Below are 26340 nucleotides of genomic sequence, written 5' to 3' on the forward strand. Positions count from 1 at the left end.
ATTTTCTGCAGCAGATTTCATTTAAATAACTGAACACAGCATCAAATCTGCTGCAGATCTGCTGCAGATCCTGTAGGTGTGAACGCAACCTAAAGGGGTATTTCGCACAGGTAAAATACATGTTGACTCATTCCACCCTGCTGGAAGTTAACAATTCGTTCCATACTTGTTATTATCTTTTCAGTCTCCTTCCCACAGTGCTTCTGCTGAAGACACAGAAAACTGTGTGTGAGCTGCTCACTTTGTCTCCGCTCTGATCTCCATGTTTTATGGAGATGTTTTACCTGAGCGGAATACGCCTTTAGTTTATGTTCACACACCGTATGAGACCGGCCGTTTCGTGACCCCGGCTGGGTCACGGAACGGCCGGTCTCTGCCTGGATCATCCCGGCTTAAGTACCAGCCGAATGATCTTTCCGGCCGCAGGGTTCTGATGCGGGCGCATCAGCGTGCGCCCGCATCAGAACCTCCCATAGCACACACTGAAGCAAGCGGCCGGAGGCGCTCGCTTCATTGTGTGAACTGGCAGGGTTTCCTACGGCCGCAATTCATTGAATTGCGGCCGCAGAAAACTGACATGTCAGTTCTTTGCGGCCCCTCATGGGATCCCGGCCGAAGCGTGTACGATGTGTATACGCTCCGGCTGGGATCACATTGAAAATAAGGCATTGTTCCAATCTGCATAAAGTACGGCCATTGTTGCCGATTGCAACAACGGCCGTACGTTTACATAGTGTGAACACAGCCTTAAGGGTAGCTATAGCTGTTCATTTATTGCTAAAGACAAAAAAGGAGAGACTTACCTTCAACACATCCCAATATGCCACATTGTTATTTGTGTCTTTGGTCAGTATGTGCCTCTTGTCATTCAGTATGTTACACTGAATAATGCTTGCACCACCTTGAAAGAGGAAAAAAAAAAAAAAAAAAATCACACACTCATTGATCAATCACATATATTACCAATGACCAACTGGACGACTAAAGTACCTCTAGTACCCATCCCTTTACTTATTATCAGTCTATTCTGTAAGGTAAATAAATATTCTGCAAAATAAAGATGTCTAAAGAAGTTAGAGGTCTATACTATACAACTTACTATGACACCCACATGGTTGTCACAGCCCCTCCCTCTACTTTATTATGAATACTTCACATTTATTTAGTCCACCACACAGACTCCTTTAAAGAGGACGACACATTTACCTGTCATATATTTCTGCATTTCCCTCACTGGGCATACCCACATTATACAGTGCTAAACTCCATTTTGCTAAATTGTACAATGCAGTATCCACTTTACTGATAGACAGGTTAAAATTGCAAACCTAATAACCCAATACAGTCATAATAAGCAAACTCTTAGGCCAGGGCTACGCAGCGATCTTGAGTGCATGACAAAATTACAAAAAGATTGCATTGTCAAGCCATGTTCACACACTGTGAAAAAACAGCCGTTCTGTGACCCTGTTGGGTTACAGAACGGCCAGTGTTACTGAAGAACATCCCAGATGGTACTGCAGTACCGGCTGGATGATCTTAACGTCTGGTAAATTCGCATGTGGGTGCACCCATGTTCGCCCGCAAGCTCAATTATGTGAACTGACAGGTTCTCTGTGGCCGCTATTCAATGAATAGCAGCCGCACAAAACAGACATGCCAGTTTTTTGTGCGGCCATATGGAATCCCGTCCGGAGCGTATACTATGTGTATACACTCCGGCCGGGATTCCATGCATTCCAATAGAATGTGTGTTTTGTATAAATCACGGCCGTTGCAGCAAATTGCAACAACGGCTGGGATTTAAACAAAACATACGTTGTGTGAACATGGCCTCACACTGCGAAATTGCACATAATGTTAGTGAATGGCATCACATTGTGAGATGTGACATATAACCGTGCCACAGTCGCACTATTTTTAACAAAGTCGTCGCACAAATATATTGACTTGAATTCGATTTGCTGTCACCCAACATGTTACCATGTATCCCTAGCCTTACTATGACCGTAACATAGAATGCGAGTGGCTTGCACTGACATATACACGATCTGCAGATAATATAATGCCCATAGGGTACGGTCAGTCTGCTCCCCATTGTCAGCTGAGATACCCGATGATGGACTCAGAGCAGATGTCCAACCTCTTTAGCCATAAACAATATCTTCTATAATCACTATTATCTTCTCTATAATCTTGTGATTTTGTAAACTTCCCTTTTTTTATACAAGACATAAATGACCCTTTATGTGCAACATAAAGATGCGTATATGGATACCTCGCTCTAAGGTATCTGGCCCAACAATCACATGGCCGACAGTCATACCTTCCATCTCTGTATACACATTTATGCTCAGCTGAACATGCATGTGTTCTCAATAGGGAGGAAGGAACAAACCAATAACATGTCGTTAATGGACCAGGGTTGGTCTCGGACCGCAAAAGTGTATACATCTGTGTATAAATGTGTAATACACACACAGGATCCATCACTACCAAGGAAATAAAATAGAAAATAGAGATGCATGCATTGTTTCAGCTAATTTGCCAGTCTACAGAAGACAATGGGAGAATCAGTCTTACTAGTTTTTGGCTAAATTAGCAAAAGCAAAATCAGGAACATTGATTTTCCCTAATGTATCCTGAAAGCCAACAAATCACAGAATGATACTTCAAGTGTACCTGTCGCTACAAATAACTTTTGACATGTCCAAAGGTATTGATCACAGTGGGTCTCACTGCTGACACCCGCTCTGATCAGATGGTATAGCTAGACAGGGTTAGTAGCAGCGTCATCCACTCATTGACCGCCCGTGCAGTCTTTCAATATTTTTTAATGGAAGTCTATGAGAAAATATTGACAGAATAAGCAGCCTGCCAGGTAGTGGATCGCGCTGCCGCAATCTCTCCCCAACTATATCGTCTGATTAGAGTGGGTGTCAGCAGCGACACCCACAGTGATCAATAACTTTTGACATGTCAAAAGTTATTTGTAGTGACAGTGCCCATTTAAGGGGGAACCTGTCATTATTTTCATGCTGCCTGAGTCATGAGTCATCAGGGCGGACTCCGGCAGCTTTTCTCACCCACCAGCACCAGCCTTGATTTGTAAACCTCTCCCTCTTTGGGTATAAGGTGACCGCTATCAATCAAGCACTGGACCGCCCTGATGACTTATAGTTCAGGCAGCAAGAAAGTTGTAACAGATGCAGACATGCAGGTTAGAATGCTGGGTATTGTATATGCAATAAATGGTCATGGTTACCTTTAATAACTTGGTCAGGCTGAGTGCAGATTGGACTCAATGGTGTACTACAGTCATTCTCATAATCTCCTGAAGATCTGAAGTTCATTATACCTTTTATAGGCTAAAAGAAAACTATGTCAGGATTAACCTTTCTGAGAGGTGGGGGTGTTGGGGTCTGAATCAGGTTATTGGGCTAACAACAAATGCGTGGCATACAATGACACATCAGCAGCACATAAGTCTCTTACCCACTTATTTACTGAGGATTTGGTTGTTGAAACCCAAAGGGCAACAGGGGGATCCACAGATCTGTCAAGCTCCATCTGCAAAGAGAGAGAGTTAGAAAATTTAGTATTACATTACATAATCCAAAGTGACCAGATGCTTTCTTTGCAACCCTTCTGTGTCTACATCACATTTCTTAAGAAAGAAAAGAAAAACCTTTAAAATTATTTTCTACTTTTTAGTATGATGCAGAGAAGATTAATATTATCTTTACAGCAGTCAGAGCTTCATTTTGCTAAAAACTTCTTGCATAGACATAAAGGATAACATGGTTGCTAGCTGCCTGCAGCCAAAACGAGTAGGAGCGCTACAGTACGCAGTCCAATGTGTAACTTCAGTAAATGTCTCTAGTGGTAACCACAGAATGTTATGTTTAATGTCTATGCAGTTCTGTATCAGTAAAGCAAAGCTTCATTCCACATAATGATACAATAAGAAACTACTGCAGAATTTTGAGGGGAAATAATAATAATAATAATAATAATAATAATAATAATAATATTTTTTAATATAAATTTGTATATATATTTTACAGGATCCACTATTCACAGTGTTAATAGTCACAGTTCCCCTCCCCTCGCACAAGCCACAGAGCAGGGAGTCACTACCAGACTATTTTATTCCTTGTTTCATGTGGCTGCTGTAAAGCATTTTGCTAACTGCTGTTTTTAGAGCACAAAAAAAAACACAAAACAAACAGAAAATAACACATAAATAATAAAAAAAAAATCCAGGTAGTATTTTCCCCTTTAACCTATTTAGAAAAAAAAAAATGATGCGTTAACAACAATTCTATTTATTCTTCACCTTTAAGACTGGTGCTTTCTCCTCACAGATGAGCAGCCTCATGTCCGGATTCCTCAGGTCTGTACAGTAGATCTTCCTGTCTCTTCCTCCAGAGTACACATGTGTGAAGCCTTCATTCACCTGGAGTGCCCACACCCCTTCATCATGGACCCTGTAGGTTGCTATACATCGCTGCTGCCCTAGAGACCACAACCGGATTGTTCCATCTGAACTGCCTGAAAGACACTATAAAACCCCGCTGTTTATTCAGAGTTAACTTAAAGTGTACCTATTGTTTTAACTTTCAAAATCTAAATCAAAAATAGATGCCATATAAAGAAAGTTTGCAATTTATATTTTATTTTTTTTAGTTATCATGGAAAACACTGCATTACCTGTTTTCTGACTCTTTTTTTCCCCTCAGAGTCAGAAAACAGGAAGTCCAGTGTATCCCAGGCCATCTGAGCGCTCACAGAGAGAAGGCAGTCATGTGACTGATGGACACATTGAGCCGTGACTCTCTGTACTGGCCGGAATTCACATGTTTAGTCTGTTTTTTTCTACCAGCACAAGTCAGAAAATCTGCCTTGAGGAGACCGGACCTGGATTTCTGGTAAGTTCAGCTTTATTTTACAGCATGATAACATAAAAATAATGAATGTACACTTTAAGGTTCTGCTTACTTTATGGTTCTTGATGTATATGTATATGTAATACATAAGAACACTTTTCATGTGTATATTTGTGATATTGGAATAAATTAATGAACTTTTTAAATTAAATTTATTTTTTTTTCTTTTCATCTCCACGCACATAATATGATCAAGCATCTTTTATCTTTGAGGTTGAGCCGCACAATAAGGAGTTTATCCGATATTATCTTACATGGGATATACTGGTTATGCCTCGTTTTTTTGTCCAGGTGGGATTGGCAGTGCCGGCTCCGATCCTCTCTGCTGTTTACCATCATTTAACTGTGTTACTGTGTTACTTATTTTTGTCAAGATGCTGCAGTACTGCAATGAAACTCCAACATGTGTGAACATAGCTCTAATTTAACTGCAGAATTTTGAATAATCAGTGAAGTTGCAGCAGCTGCTTCTGGCCGGTCAGAGATGGTGAATCACTCAGGGGATCCAGCCAAGCCTCCTTTCCTGACATCACGCCCTGCCCCCTGTCTGCATCATTATTCTGTGCTCAGCAGACACACAAAATGTGAGACAGAGGCATGGAATATTTGTCTCCTAAGGTGGGAGAGCAGTGGGAGCAGAAGACAATGTGAATTGGCACAGAGGCCATTTTTCTTCACTTCCTGGATTTCTATCAGCTACCAGTGTGGCAGAACCGCACAGATATCTATATAACTTTTAATGTACTTTTAATATAAAAAAAGTTTTTCTTATGTGGAGTTCCCCTTTAGAGGGGTTGGTTTAGCAGAATACTGCACTAAATTTAGAAGAAACTGTAAATCTTGTATAAATGCTGAGCTGCAGTTACCTGGGTGCCATCTCTGTTCAACAGCAAAGCTTTTACATTGTCAGTATGTCCTTTTAATTTCATTAGTTTTGCACATGTTCTGGGATCCCAGACTCGCAGCACCTGTAATATAGGAGTGAGATTAGTCGATGGTGTAGGGTACAGGGAAAGAGAATCTGTAAATCTATTAATAGGAACAGTAAGGACAGTAGTTATGACATGAAATGGTGATAAGACAGATAACATAGGGTACAGCTATATCACAGTAACTGATCCCAGATGGTATTCATAAAGCCGAGCAGTTCCAGTGGATCAGGACTGGTTTTTACATTGCTGGCTAGAAATGGTGTCTAAAAGGAAGCACAGCACTGCAGCAAGTTCAGATAGGTAGTAAGGATGACTATGTAAAGGATACCTATCGCTTTGAAATACTTTTGCCATGCCATAGTGACATCAGAAGTTCTGATTGATGGGGGTGCAAGTGCTGAGATCCATAGACTGCAGAATTTCTAAGTACCCATTTGTATCTGTTCATTTGCACAGATTTACAGAAAAGCTGTACACTTCCAATACCATTTCCATAAATCTGTACATGCATCACTGTGACATGCCAGGAGTGATAGGTACACAGCCCACAGAATACCTTTTCAGTAGAGCCAGAAACTATGACAGTTCCCATCTGGTTCATGGCCAGACTGTATATAGAATCCTTGTTTCCACTTAGGGATGATGCTGGTGAAAACAAAAGGTTACTGGTTAGATAAATCCTAAATTACAATATAAACCAATACATCTTACCTAGGCAACCCCGCCTGTGACCTTTATACATACAGTCAAAATCACTTAAACACTTTTTAGACAGTTTTATGAAAGAGTGTAAAATATACACTGGTATAAACTGCCCACAGCAACCAATCACAGCTCAGCTTTCATTTTACCAGAGCAGAAAGCTGAGCTGTGATTGGTTGCTGTGGCCATTTTACACCAGTGTATATTTTACACTCCCATGGTCGGGGGAAAGGATGAACAAAAGAAACAACATACACTTACCTTCCTGGCTCCAGTGCCGCTTTCAGGCTCGAGGATGTGACATCACGGGCCCACCCAGCCAACCAGTGGTTGTCTCAGTCACAAATTGGCTCACATCCCAGTATCATAAGCAGCTGCAAAAAGGGAGCCAGGCAGCGGCGTAGGTGCCAGAAAGATAAGTGTACATTGTTGTTGTTTTTAATTTACTACCCAACAATGTGTCTAAAAAGTGTCCTGCCTGGACAACCCTTTAAAAGGTGTGCTGCGGTGAAAAATGTTTTCTTTCAAATCAACTGGTGTCAGAAAGTTATACAGATTTCTAATTTACTTCTATTTAAAAATCTCGAGTCTTCCAGTACTTATCAGCTGCTGTATGCCCTGCAAAAATGTTGTGTGTTCTTTCCAGTCTGACACAGTGCTCTCTGCTGCCACCTCTGTCCATGTCCGGAACTGTCCAGAGCAGTAGCAAATCCCCATAGAAAACCTCTCCTGCTCTCCAGGCTGGAAAGAATACACCACTTCCTGCAGGACATACAGCAGCTGATAAGTACTGAAAGACTGGAGATTTTCAAATAGAAGTAAATCACAAGTCTCTGGCACTTTCTAACACCAGTTGATTTGAAAGATTTCTTTTTTTTCTGCTGGAGTACCCCCTTAAAGTCCCCCAATATCTAAAAACATAAAAAAAGTAAATTAGAATAAAGGACATCTGTGACGAACAAGTCCATATTAGTTGTCATTTTCTTCTGCCCAGAGCTCAGTATGGATTATGATAAATTGTCACCTATGACATTCTATCACAAAAGTGACAATCAATATGGCAGCAGATTATATATATATATATATATATATATATATATATATATATATATATATAATCTGTTACTAAAGAATAGAAGTGTATGTATCTCATAAATTCATAACTTAGAGACAACCCATCACCATGCAGGTTAGTGAACAGCTGTAGTACTCACTAGTGACAGTATTGTTGGATGCGGTTAGTGCAGTGAGAGTATTTACATCCCAGAGGAAGATCTGTCTGTCCAGTCCTGCAGACGCCACTAATTCTTTGTCTTTTGCATATGCTAAGGCCTTCACATAGTCCTGGGGGGGACCAACACAAACTTATAAGAAAAGGCACATAACACACATATAACGCACATTGATGCTTTAACCAGAGTGTCTAGGACAGGGACTATAATCCAAGCACTGGCCATACAAAACCATAACTATATGGGGACTTTCTATACTGACTAGATATGAGATTATTATCAGACAAAAGGTTGATTTCCATGTTTTAAAGGTAAAGGCACCATCCCTAAATTCATTTCTATACAAAGTCCTGAAATTACTTTTTGGTTTAAAGATCCAGCATAACAAAACCCCTCTTATTTTTTGTTACAGGGAGCAGGCTCTGAATGAAGCCAGTCTCCTTCCTCCTCTGGCAGCTGACAATATAGCCTGCTCTGGACATGAATACATTTATAGTATGAATTACTGAGGCTAAATCTCTCTTTGTTGTGTTGAGAAAAAGTAGTTCCTATTTTCTTGTCATGTCAGAATTTTCCAGCAAATCAGAGCACCAAGAAAGTGCAAAACAGTGACTGCCGCTGCTTAGGATTCATTAAACTATATCTAGTATAGTATCTATACTCCAAATTAGTTTATCTCTACTCCATTTTGACTTTGTAGTTCAGCTTTACAGCCCTAACAAGCTGAGAAGGAGCCATACTGCCATGTTACTGAACATGCTCTAGTCTGTCCCAGCAGGCACAGCAGAAAGCTATTTCTCCTGACTGTCTTGCGGTGGAACAGAGGACTGACTATGGGGAGAGTGACTGATCATGTGCGTCAGCCCTCAGCTAAGTTAGGTGGACATGCAAATTGTTATACACTTTGAACACCAGGTGGTGCCACACTGTTTCTGCAACACCGTACTCACAATTTGACATTTAAATAACCACAATATTGTTTTTGGCATAACCACTCTTCAATCTCTTCCTCTCTGTGTCCATTATGGATAAATCTGACAATATTTTAAAACTACATCATAAAACTGAGAACCAACTTGGTATCAGCCACATGTGTGACACTACCGGCTGCAAATATAACTATCACCAGTTAAATAAAAAAATGTTATCTTAGTATTTGTGAATTGCTCTTGTTTGTTTACCTTGTGTGTTCTCAGGGTTGACATGCAAAATCCCTTGTGCGCGTTCCATACTTTAACAGTTGTGTCAGAAGAGGCAGATATCACTAGAGAAAGAAGAAGTGCGGACGTTACTGAGATAGCAACACATCAAATATACAGTATACATAAAGCCACCACAACATATACAATGTTATAGTATAGTAAGTGCAGTCAGGGACTTCAGACACAATCACATAACACAACACTTATTACTGTTGGGCAGTGCAAGACCATGTTCACACATGTCTTATTTGTTGCAGATGTCCAATGCATATTCTACACTGCAAACCTACAATTATAAAGTATACAGGAGAGGGGCTTCATTGTAAGCCTATGGAGACCGACTCGTGCAACAAGTCAGATTGAGGAGCGAGCTGGAGAGTGAAGCACACAGGTAAGTGCTTTCTCCTGGCTACATTTAGAGATCAATTAGGGTTTCAGCACAGGGACCAAGTCAAATCAAAATTTTATCATGTCTGTATGGCATATTGAAAATTTTGTTGAAGGGATATTCCTATCTTAGCTTGTTATAGGATTAGGAGGGCAAGCTGATCAGTGGAAGTCCATACACTGGGCCACTCAACAATCTTGATAATGGGGACACAATCATCCTCTAAATGGATACAGCATCTACAGCGTAAACTCCATTTATTCTCTATGGGGCAGCTGAACTTTTCCTAGTTGTGTTTCTCAACCAGTTATCCATCCTGAATAGATTTCTGGCAAGTTTCTTGAATTGCAGTCACAAAGAACTCTGGGTAGTAAAACCTCTATATTCACCCTTATCAACTGCAATGCAGCATGATACAGGAAGCATGACATGGCAATACTGGGGTGTGACAAATGCTGTGCATAGAAAGCCTAAAAACGGAGAGAACCTATGCTACAATCCTATCGAGGTACAGTGTACTTACATGTCTTTCCATTACAGCACAGTACAATGTCATTCACCCAATCTGTGTGGTGCTCCATAGACGCTATATAGGGATCTTGCTGGAATAAACAAAAATAAATGTCGGCATTAAACACAAGATGAAAAAACAGATCTGCTGTAGGGAGGAGTATAGCCTTAGGGTTTTCCAATTTTAACTTCCTTATCCACAAGATAAGAGACAAATACAAGTTCACGGAGAAAGGGGGGGGGGGGGGGGGGGGGGGTCCAACCTCCGTGCCCCCAGGAAATGTCTAGATCGGGAACCTGGTTTCTTTGTCATAAATGGAGCCACAAGTCGGCCTGTCACCCGCAGCTACCTTAATTCTCTATGGAGCATCTAGAAAGAGCCAAGTGCTGTACTTCACCCTCTAGAGTGGTTCCATATAGAATGAATAGAGCCGTGGGTTACCGCCAACCTTCGGCTCCATTTAGAACATAGAAACCAGGGTTCCTGGGGGCACAGAGGTCAGACCCCCCCACAATCTCATATTTGTTCTCTATCCTGTGGATAGGGGTCAAGTAAGTTTAAAGCGGTAAACCCCTTTAAAATGGGTGGTCCACTGTGGTCAATCTAATTTACAGTCAAAATCCGCAACGACTATACAACAAATTGCAACAAATCCGCTACATATGAATATACCCTTACAGATTTAACTGTTCCCTGTAGGTCTTTTTTAATAAAATAGATAAAGCCCACCACTCTGCCAGACCTTTCATGCACTGCATCCATTGATGGGCACCACAAATGAATCCAATGATGCGGCGTCCATCTTTTCGATGCAGAAGCAGTAATGCACGCATTGCTATTTTTCCATTAAAAAAAATTTGGAACATTCTATGAAGGCCTCAATGCATTAAAGAAGAATGCGGCCACCTCGCAATAGTTGTAGTTTGTTACCAGTGAAAAAAAAATATGACCAGTTTTCCTGTAACAGGAAGACAGTGACAACTAACCCTCTATCACCTTGGATCTCATCTTCCTATAAGTGGGAGTGGGTAAGATATTAAGGATAACCTCAGTGGGTTTTATATCTGGATATATTCATATACCTTGTGCTGATTGACGCTCCATATTCTGATAATGGAGTCTCGGCCAGCAGTGAAGAGTCTGTTTAGTGCAGGATCCAGTTGCAGGGCGTTCACCCCATTTCGGTTGTATTTTTCCACTTCATCTCTAATTACATAGGAAACCTGTAAAGGAGATGGATATATAGTTACTAACACACAGCAATGACTACATGCACTGTATATATGGAGTGATGATGAGCTGTGCATAAGAGACCCATAGTCGTCCACAACCACTGGTTTAGCAGCCCTTGTGCCCCTAGTAGATGGGAGGATACCATCATGCACTTGCAACAACAGGACATCCACATTAACAATACTACAGAGGTATCCTGTCCCCAAAAGGCGCCAATCTGATGGAATACCGGAGTCATAGCTCTACCTGAAATATTTATCTGCTGGCTGGGGCCCCCACAGATCAGAGAACAGAAGAAAACTTTCCCCTGAAACAATGGAGAGCAAAGCACTGGGAATAACTTTGCATGTTGGAAATATCCCTTCAATGGTAGGGCAAAAGAAACACCTTGGCTCATCTATGCAGAATATACATGAACGACCAATTCCTCATACAACGGACATCAACAGAACCAGACAGACCTTGTATTTATAACCTATTCTTCGTACAAATACTACAACTGCTAAATAAGACTGACAGCAGTGTGAACACGGGCTAAGGCTAGACTGTGCCCCCCATAGCTGCCAGGGCCCATGTGGTTTCTCCCATGGTTGTACTGCAATATTTTCCCTAGTTATTGTGTAGAGGTAGGCGCACGTTCATCTATCCATCAGGATGCCAATGTATACTGTAGTGTACAGCAGTAGGACCTATTAATTGCAATGGTCACTACGAAGTTAAATTAGCATATACAGCACATCAGGTCATGGAAATGAATGGCGCCCGCCTACTATACATCTATACGTCACCCCATTCTTGGTAATATGATGACAGATACATGCGACGCACCTTATACACAGTGTGAATCCACAGAAACTGATAAACTAAGGCTAAAGCCGATGCTGCACATTATATATTTGTATAGTGACATAAAACTCTGTTCACACCATGGGTTGGATTTATCAATCTGTCTGATTTGACCATGGCGACCAATCACAGCTCATGCTTCATATCTCATATTGTTAAATAAAGCTACATGAGAGAGACCGACAAATGTTTTCTTATGGATATAGGTATATTTTGCAGTGTAAGTGGCCACAGAAATGTTGTTGTCCAGGACTTGCGGCCATAATATGCAACCAAAAATCACTGTGTAAAATCGGCCTTAGGGTCCTATTAGACAAAGCGATTTTTCGCTTTCTTCAATTACCGATTGCAAACGAAAGCTTTTGCGAACGACCTGAAGTTATTCACCACAATACACAGAACGACAGTCATTAGTTACAATGGCAATTACAATCGTTCACACAATCTGGTAATAACGGATGAATGATGTGTACATACAGCAGAAGATCAGTGAACGATTAACAATGATTTGATGGTCAGCTCAAAAGATGCGATCAAAGACACAAACAAATTTTCGTAAAGGCTCACAGGGCGGACAGATTATCATTCTGTGTAATTAAGACAATGATAATGGTCCCCCCCCCCCTCCCTCATCTCTCTCATTCACTGCTCATTATCAGGAAATCTTAACTAGTTTACATCAGTCGGGCCCTGTGTAACCTATGGAGAGTGGAGGGAGATTAGTCGCCAGCAGAGAATAAAGGGACCTGTGTGAAAGCTGATATTCAGAGGTAAGAGAGGTCAGTGCTGACTTCAGAGGAGATAGCCCTGATAGCTGTAAATTAACTCTTTGTTGTCCTGTTTTGGTGCCTCATGTCCCTCCACCCCTCCCCTCTCCATAGAAAACAATAAAGACAGGGGGGAGAGCTTCAAACTGCTTTTTCATGATAAAAATGCATTTTTCGGCTAATAACCCAAATTACAAAGTTTCTTAAAGTCGCCTGTACTATTGATTTCTGCAATAAAAATGTAAATGACAGTGACACTTTAACCTCTTAAGGACACATGACGTACCGATACCGCCGCGGTCCCGGGTGCCCCTTGTAGCCCGGGACCGAAAGTATTAGCGGGCATGGTCCGATCACCGTGCCCGCTAATACAGTAATCAGATGCAGCTGTCAAACATGACAGCTGCATCCGATTACCGTATGCAGCACTTCCCTGGTGTCTAGTGGGGGAGATCTCCGTTACTGCTGCCAGACGGTGACCACTCCAAGATGGCGCCGTCCTCGGCTCGGCACTCGTTTGTTTTCGGCTGCAGCAGCCGAAAGCAAACGAGTGCCGATCTCATTGATCTTTACAATATAACTATACAGCAAAGATCTCAATGAGAGATCAAAGTATATATACTAGAAGTCCCCCAGGGGGCTTCTAGTATATGTGTAAAAAAAAAAAAAAAAAAGTATTGTTATAAGTAAAACGCCCCCTCCCCTAATAAAAGTTTGAATCACCCCCTTTTCCCAGGTTTTAACCCCTTAAGGACAGAGCCTGAAATGGCCTTAATGACAGAGACAAATTTTATGAATATGACCAGTGTCACTTTAGTCATTAATACCTTCGGGATGCTTTTACCTATCCGGCTGATTCTGAGATTGTTTTCTCGTGACATATTGTACTTTACATTTCTGGTAAATTGGAGTCGATACTCATAACAAATCTTTATGAAAAAAAACCAAATAATGTGAAAAAATGTGAAAAAATGCATTTTTCCAACTTTGAAACTTTTTTGCGTATACAGAAAGTGGTTATACCACATAAATTATATATTAAATAGCATTAGCAACATGTCTACTTTATGTTGGCGGCATTTATTAAACTATCTTTCATTTTTTTTAGACGATAGGAAGCTTAAAACATTAGCAGCAAATTTCCAAATTTTCAGTAAAATTTCAAAATCAGATATTTTTAGGGACCTGTTCAGGTTTAAAGTGTATTTGAGGGGCCTGTATGTTAGAAAGCCCCACAAAGCACCCCATTTCAGAAACTGCACCCCCCAAACTCTGCAAAAGCACATCCAGAAAGTGTTTTAACCCTTTAGGGGAGTCACAGAAATAAAAGCGAAGTGTGTAAGGAATTTGAAAATTTTAATTTTCTGTGCAGAGATTTTATTGTAATCCAATATTTTTCATAATTATAAACCTATTACCAGAGAAATGCACCCCAATAATTATTGCCCCGTTTCTGCAGTTTATAGAAATACCCCATATGTGACCCTATTGCGCTATTTGACGCAACCACAAGCCTCAGATATAAGGGAGCGCCTAGTGAATTTCAACGCCTCCGTTATATTTGGTCATTTTTGACTGTACCACTTCAGGTTGGCAGAGGCTCTTGGGTGTCAAAACCTAAAAAACACCCCTAAAGGGACACCATTTAGAAAACTACACCCCTCAAGGAATGTAACAAGGGGTGCGGTGAGCATCTGGACCCCACAGGTGCTTCACAGATTTTCCGAACAATATGGCGTGAAAAAAGAAAAATTTATTTTTTACACTAAAACGTTGTTCTAGCCTTCAATTTTTCATTTTCTTAAAGGGATAAGAGGCAAAAAAAGACAAAAAATGTGTAGCGCAGTTTCTCCCGAGTACAGAAATACCCCACATGTGGCGATAAAGTGCCAAGGGGGCGCAGGACGAGCCTCCAAAGGGAAGGAGCGCCAATTGGCTTTTGGAAGCTGAATTTCACTGAAAAGGATTTCAAGGGCCATGTCGCATTTACAGAGCCCTCGTGCTGCCAAGACACTGGAAACCCCCCACAAGTGATTCCATTCTGGAAACTACACCCCTCAAGGAATCTAACAAGGGGTGCAGTGAGCATATGGACCCCACTGGTGACGGGCACAAATGTGGAACAATGTGACGTGAAAGGGAAAAATTTCATTTTTTCACTTTCATGGCACAAATGTGCCCGTCATCAAGGGGTTCATATCCTCACTGCACCCCTTGTTAGATTCCTTGAGGGGTGCAGTTTCCAGAATGGGGTCACTTGTGGGGGGTTTCCACTGTCCTGGCAGCACGAGGGCTCTGTAAATGCGACATGGCGTTCATCATCCATTCTAGCCAAATCCAACCTCCAAAATCCAAATGGCGCTCCTTCCCTTCGGAGGCTTGCCCTGCGCCCACATGACGCTTTATGTCTACATGTGGGGTATTTACGGACTCGGGGGAAATTGCTCTACATATATTGTGTGTTTTTTTCTCTTTTAACCCCTTGTGAAAATGATAAATTCAAGGCTAAACCAACATTATAGTGTAAAAAATGTAATATTTCATTTTCACGCCACATTGTTCCACATTTGTGCCCGTCACCAGTGGGGTCCATATGCTCACTACACCCCTTGTTACATTCCTTGAGGGGTGTAGTTTCCATAATGGGGTCACTTGTGGGGGGTTTCAACTGTCTGGGCAACACAGAGGCCTTTTGAATGCAACATGGCCCCTCGAAATCCATTCCATCCAAATCCAGCCTTCAAAAACCAAATGGCGCTTCTTCCCTTCGGAGGCTTACCCTGCACCCGCATGGCGCTTTATGTCCACATGTGGGGTATTTCCGTACTCAGGGGAAATTGCTCTACACATTAAATGTTTTTTTTATCTTTTAACCCCTTGTGAAAATGAAAAAACATGACAAGATTAATAATTTAGAGTAAAAATTTTACAAAAATTACACTAAATGTTGGTCTAGCCTTGATTTTTTTCCATTTCCACAAGGGGTTAAAAAAGAAAATGAACACAAAACGTGTAGGGTAGTGTCCCCTGAGTACGAAAATACCCCACATGTGGGCATAATGTGCCATATGGGCACAGGGCAAGTCACCAAAGGGACAGAGCGCCATTTAGAGGCTGGAATGGAGGATGGAGGCCATGTCGCAATTACAAAGCTCCTGTGCTGCCAGGACAGTAGAAACCCCCGACAAGTGACCCTATTCTGGAAACTACACCCCATAAGGAATCTAACAAGGGGTGCAGTGAGCATATGGACCCCACTGGTGACGGGCACTTACGTAGAACATGTGCCGAGAAAATAAAAAATACAATTTTTTTCATTTTCACGTCCCAAATGTGGCCGTCACCAGGGGGCCATATCCCCGCTGCCCCCCTTCTTAGATTCCTTATGGGGTGTAGTTTCCAGAATGGGGTCACTTGTGGGGGGTTTCTACTGTCCTGGCCGCACAGAGGCTTTATAATTGCATCATGGCATCCTCTAATGGGAATGGCGGCCATACCTACTTAGCTGGGGAAAAGGGACAATTCTAATTTATTTGGGGGTATTAGGCCAATTATTAGTTTATAAGGTTGGAAATGACAGGTGTCCATCAAACTCAACCTGTGTTGATCCAGAGGAAGGCAAAACCCCCTCGTGAGGCAGACGACAGTAGCCTCATCACAGGGGAAAAATTCCTTCCTGACTCCATAATGGCGATCAGAATAATCCCCGGACCAACGTGACCCCTGAAATAGGAATAAGGGACAGAATTTAGATAATGTAGAACCCCAGTGACGTGTGGTGCGCCTTGAAGCGATCCAGTATGCAGAGGCCGGGGGGATCAGGACAGGTGTCACACTGGAAAATGTTGTCCTTCCTGATCCCCCTGTTACGCCACACTCTGCACTTCTTCTGGGGTCTCCTGTTCTCCAGTGTGGGGGACGTCACCTGGAAAATGTTGTCCTGGTGCGATACGGGGTCCTTCATATCCAGAAGCGCTGGGTCCGCTCCATGGCTGCTAAATATTAGGGCGCTATTACTACTTCTGATATTTTCGGATCGTGCCGCAAGCTACAGGGCAGCGAGGGACTGGAAGAGGGGGTGCTGGTATAAAAGTTATCCCCGTACAGGTGGTGGTGGTGACCTTTATCCAGCAGTGGGAAGATCAGTTCCCGGACGATCTTCCCACTAACTCCAAGGATGGGGGGGAAGGGGGCATCTGGGGGCTGGATTCGGGTGTCCCTTCCTACATACACTCTAAGGGTACGTGCACACTGCGGAATCGCGACAGATAACCCTTCGTGCATTCCACAGCTGGCACCCACCGGCGGACTGATGCAGGCGCACGTCTCCACACGTGTCATAGACTCCATTCTATGCACGGGCGGATTCCGCTCTCCGTCCAACGTGTTCATTCTTTGGATGGACGACGGATTCCGCCCGTGCATAGAATGGAGTCTATGACACGGGTGGAGACATGCGCCCGCATCAGTCCGCCGGTGGGTGCCAGCTGCGGAATGCACAAAGGGTTATCCTTCGCCATTCCGCAGTTTGCACGTACCCTAAATCTGTAAGTGTACCCTGAGGTACTGTCACAGAGTGTGTAGAATTTCACACCATGCCGTCATCTCTTATTGGGACGGTACTGGCGGAAAAGACGTGTCTGGGGGGCAGCGTACGCTACGCTACTCCCAGACACGTCACTGGATGATGAGGATGAATGGAGGAAAGAAGGATCCCCCCATTCATCCTTACTGGCTGTTTTGGTGTCGGAGGCAATAATAACGTATCCCTCTGACGCCGAAAACACCCTGGGGGCCATCTTTATATGGGGACTAGTATATGGGGTATGTAGTGGTGTAGTGTCAAACTTTATTCAATGTAGTGTGGTGTAATGTAGTGTTTTTTACGTGTTTTTTTACAGTAAGTATAAAAAAAAAAACTACGCCAACAAAGGAGTTGCCACAATGTGCGGCACTTATAAGCAGACCGTGGCAGTAGAATATAGAAAAAAAACACCCTACGCCAAAAAGGAGGAGTTGCTGATTAGCAGCGCACTTTCGTGCGATGCTGATCAACACTCAGCGGCGATAGGGTGCGGAAAATAGAAAAAAAAAATTTGGGAAAAAAAAATAATTTTTTTTTTATATTCTGAATATCCCTGTAGCTGCTGATAAGTGTATTATACATATCAGCCGCTAGGGGGCAGCAGAGCGCAAAATCCGGAAAATGACGAGGCTGGAGCCGAAAATAGCCGAAAGAAGACGACGAGGACCGCCGGAAAGACCCGAAGACCGAACGGAATGACGGAGGACGCCGCGAACCCGGAAGACGCCGATCAGGAGCCCGGGACAGGTGAGTAATGTACAAATACCTGCTCTGGACCCCTCGGCTACCTAGCTGAGGGGTCCAGGGCAGGTATTTACTATTTTGTGGGACTCTGATCGCCGTGCCACCGGCCCGATCGCCGTGAAAGGCCGGCCGGCCGTTCACGGCGATCGGGCCGGTGGCACGGCGATCAACATTACTTTTTACAGTAATGGCGGTCGGTGCCGTCCTCGGACAGCACCGACCGCCATTTTTTTCCGGGTCATCGGGTCACCGATGACCCGGAAAGGTTCCGATCGCCGCTATTGGCTGATCTGAATTGATCAGCCTATAGCAGCGATCGTAAGCACGGGGGGTGTTAACCACCCCCCGTGCCGAGAAGCTATGATGGCCTGCTATGATTTATAGCAGGCCATCTTCCCCGACCGCTGTGTGTGAACACGCAGCGATCGGGGAAACATCGGGCGTAAATTTACGCCCTGATGCGCTAAGTACCATGGCGCCAGGGCGTAAGTTTACGCCCGATGTCGTTAAGGGGTTAAATAAAAGTAAATAAATAAACATGTTTGCTATTGCCGCGTGTGTAATCGCCCGAACTGTTTAATCACATTCCTGATCTCGCACGGTAAACGGCGTAAGCGCAAAAAAATCCAAAGTGCAAATTTGCGTATTTTTGGTCACATCAAATCCTCAAAAAGTTGTATATGCGCAATCAAGGTACCGATAGAAAGTAAACATCATGGCGCAAAAAATGACACCTGACACAGCCCCATAGACCAAAGGATAAAAGCGCTATAAGCCTGGGAATGGAGCGATTTTAAGGAACGTATATTTGTTAACAATGGTTTGAATTTTTTACAGGCCATCAGATAAAAGAAAAGTTATACATGTTATATATCGTTGTAGTCGAAACGACTTGAGGAACATGCATAACAAGTCAGTTTTACCCCAGGGCGAATGGACTAAATACACCATCACCCCAAATAAAAGAAATGCGTTTTTGTTTTTTTTCAATTTCACCACACTTTGAATTTTTTTCTGGTTTCGCAGTGTTCTTTATGAAAAAATTCAGCCTGTCATTGCAAAGTACAATTAGTGGCGCAAAAAATAAGGGCTCATGTGGGTTTCTAGGTGGAAAAATGCAAGTGCTATGGCCTTTTAAACACAAGGAGGAAAAACCGAAAATGCAAAAATGAAAATGGGCCCCGTCCTTAAAGGGTTAAGACAAGGGCAGCATGGACAGCGCTAAAAAAATATATATAATTCGATCGTTGCCTACATACACACAGAAAGCTTATCGCTTTTATTTCAGGGGTTATAGACGTTTTTTAGAGCCAGTCCTACAGCAGTATTCCTGCAGACCTTCAGCTGTTGCAATCCTATAACTGGGGATGATAGGAGCTGTAGTTCTGCATCAGCAGGAGGGCCACAGGTTGGGGGCCACCTGTAATGGTGATCTAAGCAGGGCCGTCAAACTCAGGCACTACAGCTGTTGTAAAACTACAACACCCATCATGCCTGGACAGCCAAAGCTTTAGCTGTCCAGGCATGATGGGAGTTGTAGTTTTGCAACAGCTGGAGGGCCCTGAGTTTGACACCTGTGAGCTAAAGGAAGCGATATAACTAATATATGCTTATGACGTCATCATGGTGGTCTGGAGGCGGAGCCACAATCACTTTCATACACAAGGGGGTCCATGTCCTGCAGCAAGCCCCCTGTCACCCATCCGCCAATGAGCACCCATTTATTTTAATACATCCCCCCCCCCCCAGTCCAACCAATGGAATCATCTGACAGGTTTAAATAGAATAAAGAAAGCCTGGAATAGGATGAACCATTTTAGTCATGCGGGGGTGTCTGCATCAGAATAGGAAAGTTCCACATGAACACTACGCAGGAGTCGCACATCTGCTAGGTATGATGGCGGCGGGTCTGTCACTGGACGGGTCACCCGAGAGCTCGCCCTCTGCTTGCCAGCCCCGGTGTGGACGAGGGTGCTCACAGCCCCGCCCCAGCTCTACTACTCCCGACTACTGCAGACCCGCCATACAACAAGGGAACCCCTCCCATTTTAAGGGGGGACCCCCTCGTCATCCGCCACCGGGAGTCGGATCACGTCCCCGTTACCTGTCATACCTGAACTTTCCTCCGCCCCGCCGTGTTCTGCCTGTGATGAGCTGCCATCTTGCATGTTGACACTCTGTCGTCACTTCCGAAATCCTAACACTTCCGCCCTTACCCGAAGGACAGGGACGTACGACCTCATTACGGTAATGACAATTTCCGCCCAAACTGAGGCCCGAGACGCCTCTTCCGCCAGTAGTTATTACGTCACTTCCCCATGAGGCAGGTTAACTGTTGCGGTGCTGACTCTGACGTTTTCTAATGGGCTCCTGTCATAGAGAGACAGTGCTGTTTATTTATCAGCGCCACCTACTGGCCTTTTCTTATTAGGACATATAGAGACGGATGAAGGTGGAAGAGGCTACATAAGCATTGTCCTGGTTGTTACATAAAGCCTTGATTTGACAAATTGTCTAGAAATGGGCAAAGTGCAGGATTGTTGATATTCTCTGTAGAAGCTGGGGTTATGTAAGGACAGGGATGGGGAACTTTTCACACTCCAGCTGTTGCAAAACTAAAATTCCCATAATGACCTGCTAACTGCTGAAGCCTCCTGCCAGTCCTCAGTGCTCCTTATTCCTGACCTATCTTCTGCCTTTGACACAGTTGATAATTCCCTCCCCCTACAAACGCTATCATCCCTTTGCGTCACCGTCTCGGCCCTCTCCTGTATTACTTCTTACCTCTCCAACCGCAGTTTCAGTATCTCCTATTCTTACACCACCTCCTCTCCTCGTCCGCTCACTGTTGGTGTCCCCCAAGGCTCTGTCCTCGGGCCTCTTCTCTTCTCTATCTATACTTTTGGCCTGGCACACATCATAGAATCCCGCTTTGATTACCACCATACCTCCCAACTTTTGCAAAGAGCAAAGAGGGACATGTGCGCCACAGTCCCCATAGCCACGCACACATAGAGACCCTCCATAGCCACGCCCCATAGCGACCCTCCATAGCCACGCCCCAATAGCGACCCTCCATAGCCACGCCCCATAGCAACCCTCCATAGACACGCCCCCATACCAACCCTCCATAGCCACTCCCCTACAGTCACCACATGCTGCTGACTGAATAGTGCCCTATACAGTATCCAATCCCCCCAAAAATGCCCTATATAGTATCCAATCCCCCATTATAGTGCCCCACATAGTATCCAATCCCCCACATAGTGCCACACATAGTATCCAATCCCCCACATAGTGCCCCACATAGTATCCAATGCCCCCATATAGTGCCCCACATAGTATCCAATGCCCCATATAGTGCCCCACATAGTAGCCAATCCCCATATAGTGCCCACATAGTAGCCAATCCCCATATAGTGCCCACATCAGGGCCGGCCTTAGGGTAGATGGCGCCCTGTGCAGAATATTCTTTTGGCGCCCCCCCCCCCCCCCCCCCCCCCCCCCCCCCGGCTGATTGTAGGCCATCCCAAGCCTATCTCTTGGAGACACACACTGTATATACTGCTTACACAGACAGATACAGTCACATATACACATACAGACACACGGGGGAGATTCATCAAACATGGTGTAAAGTAAAACTGGCGCAGTCGCCCCTAGCAACCAATCAGATTCCATCTTTCATTCCTCACAGACTCATTGGAAAATGAAAGATGGAATCTGATTGGTTGCTAGGGGCAACTGAGCCAGTTTCACTTTACACCATGTTTGATAAATCTTCCCCATAGTGTATATACTGCCTACACAGACGCATACAGACACACAGTATATATATCCTGCAAACACAGACACACAGTATATATATCCTGCAAACACAGACACACAGTATATATATCCTGCAAACACAGACACACAGTATATATATCCTGCAAACACAGACACACAGTATATATATCCTGCAAACACAGACACACATGCAGTCACATATACACATACACACCACACATACCCACCACTGGGAGTTGTTGTTGTCCCACCAGAGCCGCACAGGAGCATGCTGGGAGTTGTTGTCCTACCACACAGAGCAACACAGGAGCATGCTGGGAGTTGTTGTCCTACCACACAGAGCCACACAGGAGCATGCTGGGAGTTGTCCTACCACACAGAGCCACACAGGAGCATGCTGGGAGTTGTTGTCCTACCACACAGGGGCATGCTGGGAGTTGTTGTCCTACCACACAGGGGCATGCTGGGAGTTGTTGTCCTACCACACAGGAGCATGCTGGGAGTTGTTGTCCTACCACACAGGAGCATGCTGGGAGTTGTTGTCCTACCACACAGAGCCACACAGGAGTATGCTGGGAGTTGTTGTCCCACCACACAGAGCCACATAGGAGTATGCTGGGAGTTGTTGTCCTACCACACAGAGCCACATAGGAGTATGCTGGGAGTTGTTGTCCTACCACACAGAGCCACACAGGAGTATGCTGGGAGTTGTTGTCCCACCACACAGAGCCACATAGGTTTATGCTGGGAGTTGTTGTTCTACCACACAGAGCCACATAGGAGTAGGGATGCACGATGCACCGAAATATCGATACTACTATCGATATTTCGGGCAAAAAAAAGATTCAATACCAGGATTTCCTGGTATCGATACTTCATGTTACGCTGCATAATAGTGCAGTGCATAAAGTACAGTGCAGAGAACACGGCCGGCGGCTATCTGAGCGCCGGCCGTGTTCTCTGTATGCCTCTCCCTGCCCCCTGCGGTCACCTCCGCTGCGCGGCTCTCCCTCAGCTCCCAGCGGCGCCATTTTCAAATAGCCGGCACTTACTGTGTAGATGCGGCTGTCACACTGACAGCGGCATCTAACCACTCCGTATGCAGCAGGGGTGGCTACTGTGTGTAGCAGACCCCCGCTGCCGGTGTCTCTCTGACAATAGAGTCCGGCTCGGCCAGACTCTGTTATCAGGGAAATGATTTATGCAGCGGAGCCGGAGCTGCACAGAGGTCTGGGCGGCTGGGGAGAGAAGACTGAGAGCAGGAGGTCCCGGAGAGGAGGACGGAGGAGGCGGGTGGATGTGCAGCACATGTGAGGATAGAGCCGGCTGGCAGGTGGGGGAGGGGACGGGGCTGTGAGGAGCAGACATCAGTGATGTGGGGGGTGACAAGGTGGGGGGGGGGGGGGTCAGCCTTGCTCTAGCTATAGTCTGTGTGCGATCCTGTGTGACCTCTTCCTCAGCAATTTTGGTGATTGGTGCAGATAGCAGCTGTGTGGGCAGTCAAGGTATCTGATGCAGCAGAGCTGTCTTAGTGTTATCTGATGTAGCAGAGCTGTCTTAGTGTTATCTGATGCAGCAGAGCTGTCTTAGAGTTATCTGATGCAGCAGAGCTGTCTTAGTGTTATCTGATGCAGCAGAGCTGTCTTAGTGTTATCTGATGTAGCAGAGCTGTCTTAGTGTTATCTGATGCAGCAGAGCTGTCTTAGTGTTATCTGATGCAGCAGAGCTGTCTTAGTGTTATCTGATGCAGCAGAGCTGTCTTAGTGTTATCTGATGTAGCAGAGCTGTGTTAGTGATAGCTGATGTAGCAAAGCTGTCTTAGTGTTATCTGATGCAGCAGAGCTGTCTTAGTGTTATCTGATGCAGCAGAGCTGTCTTAGTGTTATCTGATGTAGCAGAGCTGTCTTAGTGTTATCTGATGTAGCAGAGCTGTCTTAGTGTTATCTGATGCAGCAGAGCTGTCTTAGTGATAGCTGATGCAGCAGAGCTGTCTTAGTGTTATCTGATGCAGCAGAGCTGTCTTAGTGTTATCTGATGTAGCAGAGCTGTCTTAGTGTTATCTGATGCAGCAGAGCTGTCTTAGTGATAGCTGATGCAGCAGAGCTGTCTTAGTGTTATCTGATGCAGCAGAGCTGTCTTAGTGTTATCTGATGCAGCAGAGCTGTCTTAGTGTTATCTGATGTAGCAGAGCTGTCTTAGTGTTATCTGATGCAGCAGAGCTGCTTTAGTGATAGCTGATGCAGCAGAGCTGTCTTAGTGTTATCTGATGCAGCAGAGCTGTCTTAGTGTTATCTGATGTAGCAGAGCTGTCTTAGTGTTATCTGATGCAGCAGAGCTGTCTTAGTGTTATCTGATGCAGCAGAGCTGTCTTAGTGTTATCTGATGTAGCAGAGCTGTCTTAGTGTTATCTGATGCAGCAGAGCTGCTTTAGTGATAGCTGATGCAGCAGAGCTGTCTTAGTGTTATCTGATGCAGCAGAGCTGTCTTAGTGTTATCTGATGTAGCAGAGCTGTCTTAGTGTTATCTGATGTAGCAGAGCTGTCTTAGTGTTATCTGATGTAGCAGAGCTGTCTTAGTGATAGCTGATGTAGCAGAGCTCTTAGTGATAGCTGATGCAGCAGAGCTGTCTTAGTGATAGCTGATGTAGCAGAGCTGTCTTAGTGATAGCTGATGTAGCAGAGCTGTCTTAATGATAGCTGATGTAGCAGAGCTGTCTTAGTGATATCGGATGTAGCAGAGCTGTCTTAGTGATAGCTGATGCAGCAGAGCTGTCTTCGTGATAGCTGATGCAGCAGAGCTGTCTTAGACAGATATCACTAACTTTATTTTTAACACAATAAAATAAAAATAGTCCAAAAATTGGTATCACTGTAATAGTGCAGGGGTATTATATTTCTACCACTGTATTTTGTTTTGTTTTTTTATACTTTACTAAGTATCGAACTGGTATTGAGTATCGAAATAAAAAAGTTAGTATCGGTATCGAACTCAAAATTCTGGTATCGTGACATCACTACATAGGAGTATGCTGGGAGTTGTTGTCCTACCACACAGAGCCACACAGGAGTATGCTGGGAGTTGTTGTCCCACCACACAGAGCCACATAGGTGTATGCTGGGAGTTGTTGTCCTACTACACAGAGCCACATAGGTGTATGCTGGGAGTTGTTGTCCTACCACACAGAGCCACATAGGAGTATGCTGGGAGTTGTTGTCCTACCACACAGAGCCACATAGGAGTATGCTGGGAGTTGTTGTCCTACCACACAGAGCCACATAGGAGTATGCTGGGAGTTGTTGTCCTACCACACAGAGCCACATAGGAGTATGCTGGGAGTTGTTGTCCTACCACACAGAGCCACATAGGAGTATGCTGGGAGTTGTTGTCCTACCACACAGAGCCACATAGGAGTATGCTGGGAGTTGTTGTCCTACCACACAGAGCCACATAGGAGTATGCTGGGAGATGTTGTCCTACCACACAGAACCACATAGGAGTATGCTGGGAGTTGTTGTCCTACCACACAGGGGCATGCTGGGAGATGTTGTCCTACCACACAGAGCACTAACACACACAGGGCACACACAAACTCCACTAACACACACAGACAGAGATAGATAGATATACTCACAGTCACACTGCAGTAGTGGAGGATGTCTCTGCCCATGAGGAGAAGCAGGTAGAGCCGAGGATCACACTGCTGATGTCTCCGTCGGGGGAGGGGGCGGGGTTATGGGCCTCTGTGAGCTGGGAGACACTGTGGGGGGCGGGGGATGGGGGGGCCAGGCTGCAGTCACATGTCCGGGGAGAAGAGCTTCCTCGGCTGCTGTGCTGAGGCAGGGGACGGATATATGGCCTCAGGGGGATGCAGGTGGCGCCCCCTTCCTGCCGGGAGTGCACAGCGCCCTGTGCGGCCGCACTGCTCGCACACCCCTAAGGCCGGCCCTGGCCCACATAGTAGCCAATCCCCCATATAGTGCCCCACATAGTAGCCAATGCCTCCATATAGTGCCCCACATAGTAGCCAATCCCCCCATATAGTGCCCCACATAGTATTCAATGCCCCCATATAGTGCCCCACATAGTAGCCAATCCCCCCATATATGCCCCACATAGTAGCCAATGCCCCCATATAGTGCCCCACATAGTATCCAATGCCCCATATAGTGCCCCACATAGTAGCCAATGCCCCCATATAGTGCCCCACATAGTAGCCGATGCCCCCATATAGTGTCCCACATAGTAGCCAATCCCCATATAGTGCCCCCCCATAGTAGCCAATCCCCATATAGTGCCCCACATAGTAGCCAATCCCCTATAGAGTGCCCCACATAGTAGCCAATGCCCCATATATTCCCCACATAGTAGCCAAGCCCCCATATAGTGCCCACATAGTAGCCAATGCCCCCATATATGCCCCACATAGTATCCAATCCCCCATATAGTGCCCCACATAGTAG

The 26340-nt window shown here is 44.7% G+C and overlaps 1 protein-coding gene across 1 annotated transcript in view; it reads right to left on the reverse strand.

Annotated features, from left to right (window-relative positions):
- Positions 1 to 20389, reverse strand: part of WDR48 (WD repeat domain 48) — a 32074-nt gene extending 11685 nt beyond the window's left edge. The window contains exons 1-11 of the mRNA XM_069958849.1: positions 20205 to 20389; positions 10999 to 11139; positions 9929 to 10007; positions 8997 to 9079; positions 7798 to 7927; positions 6438 to 6526; positions 5816 to 5917; positions 4340 to 4564; positions 3496 to 3570; positions 3266 to 3368; positions 804 to 901 (exon numbers count right to left, since the gene is read on the reverse strand). Of these exons, the coding sequence (XP_069814950.1) occupies positions 804 to 901; positions 3266 to 3368; positions 3496 to 3570; positions 4340 to 4564; positions 5816 to 5917; positions 6438 to 6526; positions 7798 to 7927; positions 8997 to 9079; positions 9929 to 10007; positions 10999 to 11139; positions 20205 to 20252 (1173 nt within the window). The 5' untranslated portion in view covers positions 20253 to 20389. The remainder of the gene's footprint in view (positions 1 to 803; positions 902 to 3265; positions 3369 to 3495; positions 3571 to 4339; positions 4565 to 5815; positions 5918 to 6437; positions 6527 to 7797; positions 7928 to 8996; positions 9080 to 9928; positions 10008 to 10998; positions 11140 to 20204) is intronic.
- Between the last annotated feature and the right edge of the window lie 5951 nt (positions 20390 to 26340).

Source organism: Dendropsophus ebraccatus, chromosome 2, assembly GCF_027789765.1.
Source record: "Dendropsophus ebraccatus isolate aDenEbr1 chromosome 2, aDenEbr1.pat, whole genome shotgun sequence".
Taxonomy (NCBI): Eukaryota; Metazoa; Chordata; class Amphibia; order Anura; family Hylidae; genus Dendropsophus; species Dendropsophus ebraccatus.